Genomic DNA, 14,493 nt, shown 5'->3' on the forward strand with positions numbered 1-14,493 from the left:
AATTTTTTTCAGTAATGTACCCCCCTTAAAATATATTTTTTTAAGTGACCAGTGCTAAACATTTTTGGTAGGAAAAAAAAGCCTATATGAAGAGGTACAACACAGGGCTGTGCCATCAGCATCTGATTTACTAAACAACAACCTTGTAAGTGAAAAACACTGAAATACCTCAGCTCAAATCTGTCACTTACATTCATAGCAAAGCAGGTTATTGTCATCATGCAGTTACACTAAGACAGCATTGTTGTTGCATTAAACTGCATTTTTTTGATAAGTTGCACTTACAATGTAGTGATATTATTTTAGGAATTATGCATGACTGATATTTTTTAAATAAACATTTAAAAACAAAACATTCTCCAAAGTACCCCTAGGGTGTGCAAACCCCATTTGAGAAACACTGCACTATTCGAGTAGCAAATGTGGATAAATCCACAGCTGGAAATAGTCACTGACAAATTAACTGTTTCCTGCTGTTTGTGAAGTCAGAGATACAGACACTTTGTTGGTCTTTTCATGGGATTTGTTGCAGGGGCGCAGTGCTATTTGTTTAAATACCATAGCACACCTATGACACGTATGCACATGCAAGACAAAGTTGTAGCTCGTTTCGAAGGTTATGTAACCTGTTCCTGTACTGGCAAGTTCATATACATAAGTCATCTATAACTATAAAATGAAAGGATGTTTTGTTGCCTTTTTGTCTTAACTGGTTAATAGTTGCCAATTAAAGACTGAGAAACATAATTTAATTCAGTGTGCTGCTCAAAGGCTAGTGCCAGCAACTTTTCAAGGGTAACGTTGGTATTTTTCAACCTGGACCCTGTTTTCCCACATGTCTGTATCTAAGTGACTAATAGGTACAACAATTTTTGAAACTAGTCCAGTATTGAGTGAGAGGAGTAGGGAGGGATAGGGTGCCAAACAATGGTGAAGCGTCGTTTTGGTGTGCTCCGGCAGCACTAAACACCCGATTTGTTGACTATATGAGAAATACAGAATGCAGCAAACCTTATCCTTCAATGAACACACTTTCAAACCATCACTTTGAACGTGTGTTCATTGTCTTACTCAGTGAACACTTTGCAGAATTTCGGATAAAAGCTCAACAAAAAGCTGGTAAACATTTTGTCCATGACAACTTTTTTCCAAGGTCAAGAACTTTCACACTCCAAATCATCACCTTCAATTGAATGTGCACAGTCTGTATCCAGGGGGTCATTGTGTGGTAAGTATAGTAACTGAAGGAGAGATAGACGAGGCAGCCTGAGGGAGGTCAGCAACTTCCTGTGCTCTTTGGGCACGACCCTTACAGACCAACCTGGGTTTCTGCATATAAACTAAAATGAAACACATTTTATCACCACATTTAATTAAAACATCAAAACAGCTCTACCACAGAAAAGATTTTGGTGACTAAATATGAACCCACACCACAAAGAGTCCTTAGCTTGTGGATGATGTCAGTTTAGCCTGTGTTGTAGCTGTGTCCATGATCAAAGGAGACAGTAAAACTGCTCAGTGTCTAGAGTGATCGTCAAGGGTTCAAAGTTTGTGGTTAGGAGTCAGGACCTGGAGGTTTGTCCTCACAGATGAAGGTGACTGAGCTGTTCAGAAGGTCATACATGTTGACCTCCACCACCTCCGCTGATGATACACCCTCTCGTCCACCTGACAGAGCCACAAACACCTGCTGGGCAGCTGCCAGCTGTGCCTGCTCCTCAGAGATCACTGACTCCGCCTCCTCACTGCCTGTTGGATCTGCTGCAATCACCTGATTGGACAGAAAAGTTGTTTATTCAAGTGGAAGCAGACAAGTTTTTTTGTTCTAACTTATAATTAAGAAGTAAATGTTGATTGCACAATGTAGTGGCTACAGAATAATGACCAGAGTTTTTACATTATGTTAAACTTTAAACTTAAGGACCTTTAAATGACTTTCCAGGGCAAATTCCCTTGAATTCAAGGACCCAACATGGCATAGTTTGAGACACGGATTAGGGTTAATTACTGTAACAACACTGGGATTGTTTATAGTGACAGCTTGTTGTGTTACAATGATGGCAGACAATATCAAAAGAACAATTTCTAGTCTTGCACAAAACATATCAATTCAAACACTTGACCTATGACCCATGTCTGTTCATGTCTGTTTTCAAAAACTTTCACACCTTGAAAATTCACAAAGTTTCAAGGAGTTCAAGGACCAATGGGAACATGGAATGGCACCCTCGCATTGCATTCATTATGCATTATGCAGCCACCGAGTACAATCTCTTGGGGAAACTAAAGGCTACACTTACAGCACAAAGGAAGTGTATCAACCATTGCACGACCAAAACAGGAAGAGGATAGCGCTTTTGTTTTTCTCCAGTTACTTAAGAGTATCAGTGTAAGTACTTTGCAGTTACTTGCTTTGCTGTTAGCAGAAACGGTCGACTGTGGAGCAACCGAAGTAACTGTGGAAACGAAAATGCAGTGCGTCCTGTGTTGTTGGTAGCTGCTGGGCTCTGGGGAAAACAGACAGCAATCCAGTTATCTTTGCGACAGCAGTGCCAAAAATATTCCAGAAAGGAAAAGTGCACTGCTCCGCTAGTTGGAACTTTAAATATTTTTGTATTTTGGCCACACTCTGATAAGTGTTGTCAAAGCAGATTTTTTCCATCACCTGATCAAAGCACCTGTAGTGATGTCACTGATTGGAGTGTGGGAACTGCTTCAAAGTTTCAGCAGCAGTGCTCTGCCCTGTTTGATTCGGTGTTGATTTGGTATTTAAAAGACTACTCCATCCATTTAGCAGCGCACTCTTATAACATCAATTTAGATCAAGTCAATGTAGACAGACAAAAAAGTGTGTTCACTTAATTGTGCAGGTTCAGTATTTACAGATTTCATTTAGTGCTATTTCATCAGGCTGCAGCTTAAAATCATTTTCATGATGGCATAATTCTTTTTAAATTAAAAACTTATGAGTCAAAGATTTTATCTTTCACATGCTCATTCTGCATGTGTTGTGAAATGCAGAGTGACACAATATTAAGGCTGTGTACAATAACTAATGAAAGATAAAACTAACAAATATATGTAATTTAAGTAGTCAAAGGGCGAAGTGTGTACTGACCCAGTGTGTGGGTGGGCTGTGCAATTTCTCAGTATATAGAAATGTAAAATGTGAACGTTGTCAGGCAAAATATACAATAATATTTATTTTAATTAATTAATCCCTTGGTCTATAAAAAGTATATGTTAAATTCCCTGAGGCCAAAATGATGTCTTCACATTGCATAGTTTGTATGACCAATCATAAAACAACTAAGTTATTTCAACTAATACTGTAATAATAATTAAGTATAATTATGAAATATAACAAGCAAATAACATCACTAATGTTTGACAATGCCACTGATAAATGACTTAATTAACTACCTAATAACCAACTGTCTCTTACTATTTGTCATCTGAGCTGAGGTGGACAATATTTTTCAGTCTCTAACAGCTGAGAGATGAGACTGCACAGCCTGCAGGAAGCTTGTGTGTGCTATATTCCCTGTCTGACTTGAGGGCAGCAGTAGAGCTCCTTACTGTGTGGGAGGTGGAGGCCTGCTCCTCTCTGACCTCCTGCTCCTCCTGGGCATCCATGTGGCAGGCGAGCAGGTGCTCCTGCAGCTCCAGCTGGGAGGAGCAGACCAGGGAGCAGAGGGGGCAGCTGAACCCCTCACTGCTCTGGCTGACGTGCTGGCTGCTGACGTGCTCCTGCATCTCCTCCTCCCCACCCAGCACAGCCGGGCAGTACGGACAATGCAACGCGGACGCTGCTGAGCCTGGAGAAGTGACAAACAAGATCAGTAAAGACAGCAAATGAGGAGCTTGTGCAAGAAAGCTGCTCTTGATTGGTCAGAATTTCCATGCAGGAAAAATCCAGGAAGTAAACAAAATGTTGAAGAAGAGTACACTTGCAAGATAAATGTGACACTTTCTAATGTCACAATGGTGGGCCACTTACGCAGGTTGATTTTAGCGCTTCTCATCGTGGACTATTGCTGTCATTGTTCATTTTAGTCAAACCATACAGTTTGAAAACGAGGCGCGGCTCCAACTAGAAAACAATGTTTTGATGCATTGGATGTGCTGAATGTGCATATCAAGGCAGTACAGGAGGAGGTGCACATTAATAATCCTCCCGGACTGTAACATGCTCATGTTTAACCCAAACAATGTGTAATGTGACTGCAGTTGGTTCAGATCGAGGTCGGAACACGTTCTCACCACAAACGAACTGAACCAGAGTTCGGTTGTAACCGGACCAAGACCATTTCTTCAAGAAGGTCTTGGTGTGGTTGTTTTGGTGCACGCCCAAGTGCGATTGCTGTGTTCACACCTGCCCAAATGAACGCACTTAGGGGGCAAACAAACTTGAGTTCGACTGAAGCGAACAACACAGGTTATGTGTGAAAGCACCCTAAGTCTTTCATTACTGAAGTTGCTAGGGTGAAATTAATTTAAAACAAATTTGGAAATGTTTTGAAATGAATTGTCCTTTAAACTCAAGTATATTCTGGTGTTGTTAAAACAAATTGTTGGTTTTATTTTTCATCTGTTCTTCATCTCTCCTTAGATGTCCAAAGTGTCCTCAGCAGTAGCTGTTGAACAGCTGCTCACAATGAAGAAAAAGACGGTAGCAATGCACTCTATTATTCTGCTCTTCACATGGGTTTCTATTTCACACATATGTGACTGGTATTTAAATGACATCCCCAGTAGATTTCTGAAACATACCTTGAACTTGAGATGTAGCCAAAGATTTCTGAGATTTCTCTTGAGGCTAAATTGTTTTGGTGCACAGCCACATTTGGCCCATGTGCCATTATCTACCTTTTAATATGAACCTGTACTGAATCTTATACTCAGGCCTGTGTGGTACTCACCTTGGTGCTCAGCAGCCTGGTGTTTGGCCACAGTGGCAGCGCTGGGAAAGAACTTAAAGCAGACATCACACTGAACCAGGGTCTTGAGCTGCCGTGTGTGGTTAGCAAACACATCAGGGTGGTTGGTTCTGTTGTGGTACCACAAGCCTGACAGTTGCTACAGCAACAGAGAGAGACAGATACATAAAATAATGGACAAACTGACAACCACCTCAGAGCTCTGAAGCTGAACAACCTCATCCTACCTGGTAAGATTTGTTGCAGAGGTCGCAGCTGAAGGGCTTGCTTCCAGTGTGTGTGCCCTTGTGTTTTTCCAGCAGGGCGGCGCTGGTGAACACCTTATTACAGGTGGGACATTTGTGGAACTCTTTTGGGTGAAACTCCTGGATGTGCTGGCGATGCTCCTCCAACGAGGCGAAGCTGAGACAACACTTCTGACAGTCATGAGGCTCCGACAAATCTGACAGGAAGTGGCGTAAAATCCATCGTTATTACATTATTATGTTACATGATTGCCACGGAAGCTAAGCAATGTACTGCTGTGGACTAAATTTAGAATATTTTCACCACTTTACCTTGCTGTCCAACAGCCCTCTCCCTGACAGGGACCTGAAGCCGTTATATTGCTATCTTCAAAGCCATCAGCCTCCATTAGCAAAAACAGTCATTTTACTTCACAGAACACGGGAGCTGCTGGTCTATGACTGCCTCAATCAGTTAGTTTGTTTGTGTTATCTGGTGAAAGGTTATACAAACTATATCTGATATTATTCCTACTCAGCTGCCTAGCTGTCCTCGGGCATTAAAGGGATAGTGCACCCAAAAATGAAAATTCAGCCACTATCTACTCAACCATATGCCGAGGGAGGCTCTGGTGAAGTTTTAGAGTCCTCACAACACTTGTTGTGACACACTCTGTTTTTAGCCTCACTGTAGCCTGCAGCTCTGACTGCCTCTGTGTACACTGCGCTGACGTGTGTGTGTGTGTGTGTGTGTGTGTGTGAGCAATGAGGCTAAAAACAGAGTTTAAATGACGTTTTTCCAAACAACTTTTATGTCGGGGCTTCAGGACACTTGGATCACTACGAACGAGCAGTATGGAGATATTTTATGGTTTCAATTATGTGTTCTTGGACATTTGAATCTGGGTCGGCATCAGCCATTAGGTGCGCAGTTGTGCTGCTACCCACTCCCCCCTCGGATCCCCGTAAGTGTTGTAAGGTCTCTAAAACTTTACCAGGGCCTCCCTCAGCATATGGTTGAGTATATAATGGCTGAATTTTCATTTTTGGGTGCACTATCCCTTTAATCCTTGGACTATTTCCACCTGAATTACGCCTGTCAGGTGCAACTAAAAAGATAATCACTTTATGCTAACTTAAGGCTAAATACTGCATTGCACCTGCCCACAATAACACAAACTAACTATCTGATTTAGGCAGCGACGGTCCAGCAGCTCCTATGTTCAGTGAGTTAAAATTACTGTTTTTGACAATGATGTCTGGTGGCTCTGAAGAGAGTACAGATAAGGGCTTCCTCATACAACCTCACTTCAAAAAATCCATACTATCACTTTAAGGACACTATCAAAGCTGAACTCAATCATTTCTAATCGACAGTAAATAATGAACACGTAAGAATGAACCCCACAATGCAGCACTAATGTGTGAGTGTATTCTTACTGTGGAAGGTGTGCAGGTGGACGGTGAGTCCGCTGGCTTGGCTGTAACCTTTGCCACATTCTCGGCACACATAAGGCCGATCACCAGTGTGTGTTCGCACGTGACGGGTCAGTTCAATGGACTGGGCGAAGACGGCCTTACAATACTGACACACATACATCTTTCCTAAAGACACAAAAAAAGACTCATTGAATGTGCACAGACTGAATCGACTGGACAAAAAAGACATCGCTAAGAGGAGATTTCTCAAATCACAACACAAAGTTTAGACTAAATTCTCAGGCTAACTTATCATCAGTGACACACAAGATTTGGAAACATTTAGATTTTTAATTTTTTTAGTTACATACATGAGATAGTCAGTGATATAATAATCAGGATTATATGGTCATCAATGTGTGTGTGTGTGTGTGTGTGTGTGTGTGTGTGTGTGTGATTTTTGATTTACCCTCAGAGTGTTTCTTCTTGGTGTGGTATGCAAGCGCAGCGGCCACGCTGAAGCTCATGTCACAGTGTTTGCAGTGGTAAGGTTTCTCTCCCGTGTGCAGCCTCATGTGGTTCTTCAGAGACGAGTTGGCGCCGAACTTTGCGCCACAGTCCTCGCAAGCAAACGGTTTCTCTTCAAAGTGCTCTGTGCGCTTGTGGTAAATCATGCCTGAAATGTGACAAGAGGGAGCAAAAGCATTAGAATACAGTTTATAGACTAACAAGTGTCAGATTATAAAGGCCATCTTGTATAGAAATATGTCTGGATATTACGAATCAGGTGGTAGCCAAACTATCACTGATGAAGTATGAATGATGCAGGTGATGCCATTTTAGCTTGATGTCATGTGAAATCTTAAAGAATCAGTTCACCCAATATCAAAAATGCACTCTTTTCCTCTGACCTGTAGTGCTAATTATAACTATGGATTGTTTTGTTTGAGTTGCTGAGTGTTGGAAAAATCCGCCATAGAGTTGTTGCCACCCTGTTGTGAGCAGTTTCATGTAGGAACTATTGTCTTTCTACTGAACTACACCGGCCAATTGCGCAGAAGGAAGCGTGCATCCCATCATAGACAAGAGGCTTGGTGACAGCGGGAGGTGTAAAAATGAATGGCATCCTCCCCAGTTGAGTTGTAACGTTAGCAAGCTCAGTGGTTCTAGGTGAGCTAGCAGAAGATGCACTCTTCCTTCTGCGCAGTGATACGGTTGGTGGGTGTAGTTCAGTTGAAAGAAAATAGTTTCTACATGAAACTGCTCACAACAAGGTCTGTGGATTATTTTGAGTAACTGGGTCAAGATCTCTGGAAAGAGACACTGCTGTTGATTTTTTTCAGATGTATTTTTGGAACTTTGAGCACCACAAGCCGAGTGCTCAAGTTTTATTATATTGGAGAGAAGGCAGACATCTCTATAGGTGATATCTCCAACACTCTGCAGCTTAAACCAAAACAATCCAGACTGATAAATAGCACTACAGGTAAGAGGAAAAATATGTAGTTTTGATTTGGGAGTGAACTGTCCCTTTAACAAAACACCACCATGACCTGCAAGTTTGGGTGTCACAGTTGAAGTGTATAACATTATCATTTGTGTTGCATACAAACATAGCGTGAGTTCCCTGCATTACTCTCTCTGCCTTGACCAGCGATTCTCACCTGATGGGTGAGCAAAGGTTCGCCCACAGAGGTCACAGGCCACCTTCTTCTTCACTCGCGTGGTGTTGCGGTGAGCCTCGGCCCGATGCCGCTGCAGGGCTCGCTGGTTGGCCAGCTTCTCCGGGCACTCCGGGCACTGCTGCTCACACTCCTGGGACATGGGGCAGCGCTTTATGTGGGCCAGCATTCGACACTTGTAGGCAAAACCCCTCTTACACCAGCGACAGGAGTAAGGCTTGGAAGGGGAGGAAGAGTCTGTCGTAGCAGTTTTGACTTTGTCGTCCTCTTCAGTCTCCTCCTTAATGGTTTCTTCCTCTTCCTCTTCCTCCTGCTTTTCTTCACTTCCGCTACTGTCCTGCTTTTCTGAGTCAACTGTAAAAGATGGAGAAAAGGTTAAAAAATGTTTGAACTATTATCATTACCCCAGTAACAAGATATAAACATGGCAGCTGTGTATTGAAAATATAAATTGGTTTAATGGTCAACTGAAAGCAGGATTTTTGTTTTGTTTTGTTAAGGCTGACATTTTGAGATGCATCTATACTTGGCAGAAAAGATATCCACTCACACAGTCACAAAGTGTCCTTTACCTTCAGTTTGGTCTCTTTCTGGCTCCTGTGTGTTCTTCTCCACCTCTTCCACCAAAGAGAGCAGTGGTGTAGGGAAGGAGTTAGGAGCTTTCTGTTCAACAGTCCGGAGCAGATTGAGAAGTGCTTCCTCGCTGAGCTGCCCCTCCTTCACTCTGCTCATCAGGTTCTTCAGTGCTGAGCTAGGATCTGCCTCCTCACAGCACTGACACACAATCTGACAGGAGCAGACATATCCCTTTATTTTACAGAACTAAAAAACATATTACCTACATAAAACCTGTTGAAGCTATTATTAGATTTAAGGTCTTAAAGGGTAGCTTCAGTATTTTTCAACCTGGCCTCTATTTTCCCATGTTTTTGTGTCTGAGTGACTTAACAACAGTTTCTGAAATTGGTCCAGTAAATGGAGAGAGAGGGCTGCAACTGGCAGCAGTGAAACAGGCTGCAATATAACCACCTGGGCATACGCACAATGTTGATGTATGTCCACTAAGAGTGCATGTTTTTGCCTCTGACAGGCTCAGATTCTTATTATGTGTCTGACAACATTATGAAAAGGATCCCTACAGAAACAGCCCTTTATGTTAAACAGTAAGATCCTTCTTGTTTAGGAATAGCCCCGAAATCACTATTGACAAAGCCACCAGACTCCAATTAAATAAGCAGGAATTTTATCACACTTAACTCAAAGTTAACAGATACAAAATAAAAATCACAGACGCCATCTTGGTTTGTCTTTCTACTGTTCCAACAATCATCAACTCTGGTTTGGTTAAAACAGATCCTTCATTCAGTTATATGATGATAAAATTACTGTTTAGCTTTTGTAGCCTTTGCACCAGACCGCCACAGGGAAGAGGGAGCTGAGCCGGAGGAAAAATTCTTAATTTATCAGTCCATTTAAGTTCCGACCTTCACCTATAGTCATGGGCCAGTTAAGGTGGTTTTGGCATCTGATCAGGATGCCTCCTGGGTGCCTCCTGTTAGAGGTGTTCCAGGCACGTCAAACTGGTGCAAGCCCCCAGGGTAGACCCAGAACAAGTTGGAGGGATTATATATCTCATCTGGCCTACGAACGCCTCAAGATCCCCCAGGAGGAGCTGGAAAGTGCTGCTGGGGAGAGGGACGTCTGGGGTTCTTTGCTCAGCCTGCTGCCCCCGTGACCCAGACCCGGATGGGAGGATGAAAATGGACGGGTTTTTTTTGTTTTGTTTTTTAATTTATCTGCATTCATATCGCGATATCTGTCTATAGCGATAAGCCGAAATAGCAGCACACGGAAGAGGAGGTCTCGGCCCAGATGTACACTCCAAGAAGCTTATTGTTGTCAGACTGATAGCTGATGGGTTCTAAGATTGGGTCCAGGTTAAAAAATACTAAAGTTATTTGTGTATTTACATACATTAGTTAGATATATACCCTGTGATTTGGTGACTAACAGTGAACATCATCAACTACTTTTGTTTACAAGAAGACCCCACAGGGTACCTTTAACTCTGTTCTACCTGTCTCTCCTGTTCATCCAGGTGTTTCTGTGCTGCCTGGCTCAACAGCTCCAGGACAGATGACATGTTGGCGAGGAGCTCCACAAGCTGAGAGGAATGTTCCAGAAGACCAGCCGCTGACACAGGCCCATTCGATACCTCGGCTGCCGTTGTATTGTTCTCTTCCACTACCCTCTCTGAGGATTGGGACTCTTCAGGCTCTGTGTATACACAGGTGTGAAAACATGGAGTACAGTCAGAGATTGTAAAACAACGTTGTGTTGTATATTGTAGGGTTGTTGGACTGGATTGTATTAGGTTGAACAACGGTAGCCAAAACGGACAAGCTGCTGAAACTGACCTGAGGACTGAGAGAGCTCCACACAGGTTCTTTTACATGCTGGTTCCTCTGCGTCTTTACACCCATTTTGACTGTCTTCCTTCTCCAGCTCAGGCTTAAGCTCCATTTTGTCTGAAGTCAAGTTGTCCCTGTTTGGTGAAACTGAACCTTCAGGGTTTGTACTCTGTGCTTTGTTGATCACTGTGAGACTCGGAGTCTGTGTAGAAAGGACTGGGACTGCAGGTTGCTGGTTCACAAGGCTGGTGAGGACGTTTTTGAATCCGACAGCCACGTCGAACATCTGCAGGCTGTCTGCAGCGGCGACAATGCGGCTGACATTGTGTTTGCCGAGAGGCAGCTTGCCAGTGTAGACCATGTCCAGCAGACAGCCAAACTCCTGCGAGGAAACCATGGTCGTGTCGATGGAGATGGTGTCGGAGCCATCCAGGAGAGACCTGACAGAGATGAAGATCAATTTATTCTTGTCAAGTTCCCATTTAACAGAAGTCACAGGTCACAAACTATTCCAGCTATCCCATTACAAGTCATCTTTCCTTATATTACCCATTGGTCTTTACAGTGCTATGAAATAACTTCTTATCATATTTGCTGAAACTGTTACAACATACTCACAGTATTATATGAGACAAAGAGAGAAAAAAAAATCATGTTCCTTCATCTCCTATGGCTAGAATCTACCGTGGCTGAAGGGAAAACAACCAATCAGAGCCGAGGAGTCTCTGTCAATCACTGTTCTTGGACTATGATAAAACTGTCAAACTAGGCAGTGCTGATCAAATATGAATCAAGATTCTGTTACTGCGTTGACTGTTCTTTACCTCAGATGTTTTCAGAAACATATTTTAGTGTACCGTTTAACTGTAAATGAGAAAGTTTCTGACCCAGCTGCCATGTTGGATACAGTCAGACGGAATGCCAAGCATCGCCCACCAGCCAGACCAGCTTCCTCATTTTACACTGAAACAATCACTAAAATATCTTTCTGAAAACAGCTGAGGCATGAAGATATGAAACCTGACAACCTGCCCACAAGTATTTGTGAACTGTTTTGACAAAACAATCTTAAAGTCCAATTACAAGCATTTTTCATGCATAAAGAATGTGAGATGAAATTGAAAGCTCTAGAAACAATGACTGATTGAAGCTTGAGTTAAGATTTGAAATATTCTTTTATAAGATAAGATATACTTTACTGATCCCCCAGGGGGGAAATTCAAGTATCACAGCAGCACAAGACAAAATCAAAGGACATTAACTAGAATGAGATTAAAGAGAAGACATTAAATGTAAAGATAGTGATAGATAAATAAAAGATAAAATAAAACTGCTACATCAATAAAATTGCTACAACAGATGAATAAAGTGACTAAAATGGCAGACAAAGTGTTAAATGAAATAAAGTGGCAGATGGCAGATAAAGTGTCATATCAGACTACTGTTAAACGCATGATCAAGAAAGATCCTTCATGCTCGACGAGTTGCCAGTAATAGTTTGAGACTGTTCCTGGGAGTTAATTCGAAATGACTTGCTGAATATGAATTCCAAATCCACCAAATAAATCACCTGCAGATCATCTTCCAATCCCATGCACACACTACCTGAAGAGCATGCTGGAGGCGGCCAGTACCAGTTTATGTGCGCGGTGAGGGCTGTCTCCCACCAGGATGGTGCAGTCACAGAAGTGTCCTTCTTTCCTCAGCGCCCACAGCTGCTGCATCAGCTGGCTGCTGTAGTTGGGTAGCTCCATCATTTTGTCTGATGGTCTGGAGGGGCAGAATGTTCTGCTCTCCTGTTTGAGGAGAGAACTGCATGTCAAATTCAGAAAAATGACAGTCTTTTTTTTCTCCTCTCAGCAAACAACAAAAAGCTCCTACTGCACTTATCTGCATGCTACCAGCTTCCATATAACGTTACTGTAGTTACAGCAGGGGGAGGGGGAGGGGGTCAGGGGTCTCACTTCAAACTGTGCTTATGTAACGTTACTGTGCAGGTTTTATGCACTGAATGTATGCCGGATTAGTACATGGATCACAATTATTCATAAGACAGCTCAAGTAGCTAATGTTCTTTGAGTGTGTCTGCATCAATGAGAAACACCTCATTTATTTCCCATATGAATGGAATTTAGCCAATAAAAAAAATGGTATTTCAGATAATATTTTGGGAGACATTTTGCCTTTGCCACATTACAAAGCAACTGGTCCACATTTTACAAGCAGACGGCTGTGTCCTGAGGTTTATGATAACTGAGGTTCCCCGGGTCTGTAGTCAATATTTACAAATATTGGTAGCCAGCAGTGGCAGGCTATCCGTCACTAGCTTTAGCACGGGATGCTAATGTAATTTAGGAAAGGTTACGAATGTTCAGTCAGTGAAACTTATTGGGATACATTTGCAGTTACATTGTTAAAAAAAAAAGCCCTGACGACCATCCAGCATGCAGCTCCCAGTCAATGGATGTCTTTACCTTGAATAATTCAAACGATCCGTTTCTTTATTTAAACTCCTCTGCTGAACAACTCTGCTCCGCGCAATAAAGATTAGCCGTTTTGAAAATGGCGACAGGTGGTACGGCAACGAAATGGGTACGTTTCCGGTTAGGCGAAAAAAAAAAAACTAAAAGGGGGAAGCATGACAAATAATTTTTTTAAGCACTGGAGGGACTCGTGTTGTAAACTTGTTTGGGAACAATCCGCACATGTGCTTGTGCTCGAAAAAACAAAGTCCCAACTTTCCAGTACAATAACATTGTTTTAGGATTATTTATTTTTTTTATTTATTTTTTTTGCAGGAGATAAAGATTGAATACTTTGATAAACTTAGCTACTATATTTACAGGCACAATTTTACTTACATAAATGCAGATTGTTAAGATCTCTTAAAAACAACTGTGGTGTCCCTTTAATTGAGACATATCAGCAATAAAAAACATAATAATAAGGCTTAAGTCCCTCAAATTGTATTTTGAAAAAAACCCTCTTTTAAGACACTTTATTCTTTTTATTTATTTTATCACTTAATTATTGTGATTACTTCCTAATTTATTTTTTCAGTTCCTGAGGCAGTCTTGCTCTCAGTTATGTTGCAATCAACAAACGTTATGCTCAACAAATGCCTGTTTAAACATGAAAAATAATAAAACTGAAGAAAAAAAAACACTTTAGCCACGAAAAAATAAGTAGCTTAGTATAATACAGTTTGAGAAAAAAAGAATCAAAATTAAATACTGAACATCCCATTCACTTATATTTTTAAAGTCTATCCTTTTTTAAACAACACCACCATTATAGAAAGGATCCCTACAGAGGTTGACCTCATTGTTAAAGATTCTTTTTTTATTTATTTATGTTTAACCAGACAGCCTAGAAATTGCTATCACTAAAACCACCAGACTGCTTTCAAATAAACCGTGATTTTATCATTTTAAACACACTTCAAAGTCGACAGAAACAAAATAATTCTTACACAACCCACCTTGGTTCATCTCTCCATCGTTCCAACAATCACCAGCTCTGGTTTGGTTAAAATTTAACCTTAATTCACTCAGTTAGACGTGCAAGTATGCTGGCTCTATACTCTATACAAGCTAAACTATTGGCTATTTAAATGGAGTCTTTGCAATGGCAATTTCAGGGCTCTTTCAAAAAGGAAATTACTCTTAAATTAAAAAGTCAATCTCTGCAGAGAGTCTTTCCATAATTTTGTAAGACACTTACAATAATCTAAGCCTGTCAGTGGCAAAAACAAGCACTTTTAGCAGATCTACATTGACAGTGCTCAATTGCTGGTAGGTGGTTTTACCACTCC

At 41.6% G+C, this 14,493-nt stretch overlaps 1 protein-coding gene across 4 annotated transcripts; it reads right to left on the reverse strand.

Annotated features, from left to right (window-relative positions):
• Positions 1 to 1,351: 1,351 nt before the first annotated feature.
• zbtb40 (zinc finger and BTB domain containing 40) lies at positions 1,352 to 13,252 on the reverse strand. Of its 4 annotated transcripts, XM_033626650.2 has the most exons (12): positions 13,154 to 13,252; positions 12,285 to 12,475; positions 10,686 to 11,119; positions 10,346 to 10,545; positions 8,841 to 9,054; positions 8,251 to 8,622; positions 7,056 to 7,262; positions 6,608 to 6,772; positions 5,171 to 5,385; positions 4,926 to 5,082; positions 3,583 to 3,821; positions 1,352 to 1,774 (listed from the first exon to the last, which is right to left on the reverse strand). In XM_033626650.2, exons 2-12 carry the CDS (start codon positions 12,434 to 12,436, stop codon positions 1,559 to 1,561), a joined length of 2,571 nt encoding a protein of 856 aa, XP_033482541.2. In that variant the 5' UTR covers positions 12,437 to 12,475; positions 13,154 to 13,252; the 3' UTR covers positions 1,352 to 1,558. The 4 variants fall into 4 exon arrangements, with proteins under 4 accessions (XP_033482541.2, XP_033482543.2, XP_033482542.2 ...); XM_033626652.2 differs by lacking the exon at positions 13,154 to 13,252 and having other exon boundaries at positions 12,314 to 12,446; XM_033626651.2 differs by lacking the exon at positions 13,154 to 13,252 and having other exon boundaries at positions 12,250 to 12,380.
• Between the last annotated feature and the right edge of the window lie 1,241 nt (positions 13,253 to 14,493).

This window comes from Epinephelus lanceolatus, chromosome 1 (assembly GCF_041903045.1).
Source record: "Epinephelus lanceolatus isolate andai-2023 chromosome 1, ASM4190304v1, whole genome shotgun sequence".
In the NCBI taxonomy this organism is placed as follows: domain Eukaryota; kingdom Metazoa; phylum Chordata; class Actinopteri; order Perciformes; family Serranidae; genus Epinephelus; species Epinephelus lanceolatus.

Coding starts and splice junctions, on each gene's coding strand:
- zbtb40 (XM_033626650.2), bottom strand. CDS start 12,436: ATGATGGAGCTACCCAACTACAGCAGCCAGCTGATGCAGCAGCTGTGG. Junction 11,120..12,284: donor GCCTCCAGCATGCTCTTCAG/GTAGTGTGTGCA, acceptor CATCTCTGTCAG/GTCTCTCCTGGATGGCTCCG. Junction 8,623..8,840: donor AGAAAGAGACCAAACTGAAG/GTAAAGGACACT, acceptor CATCTTTTACAG/TTGACTCAGAAAAGCAGGAC.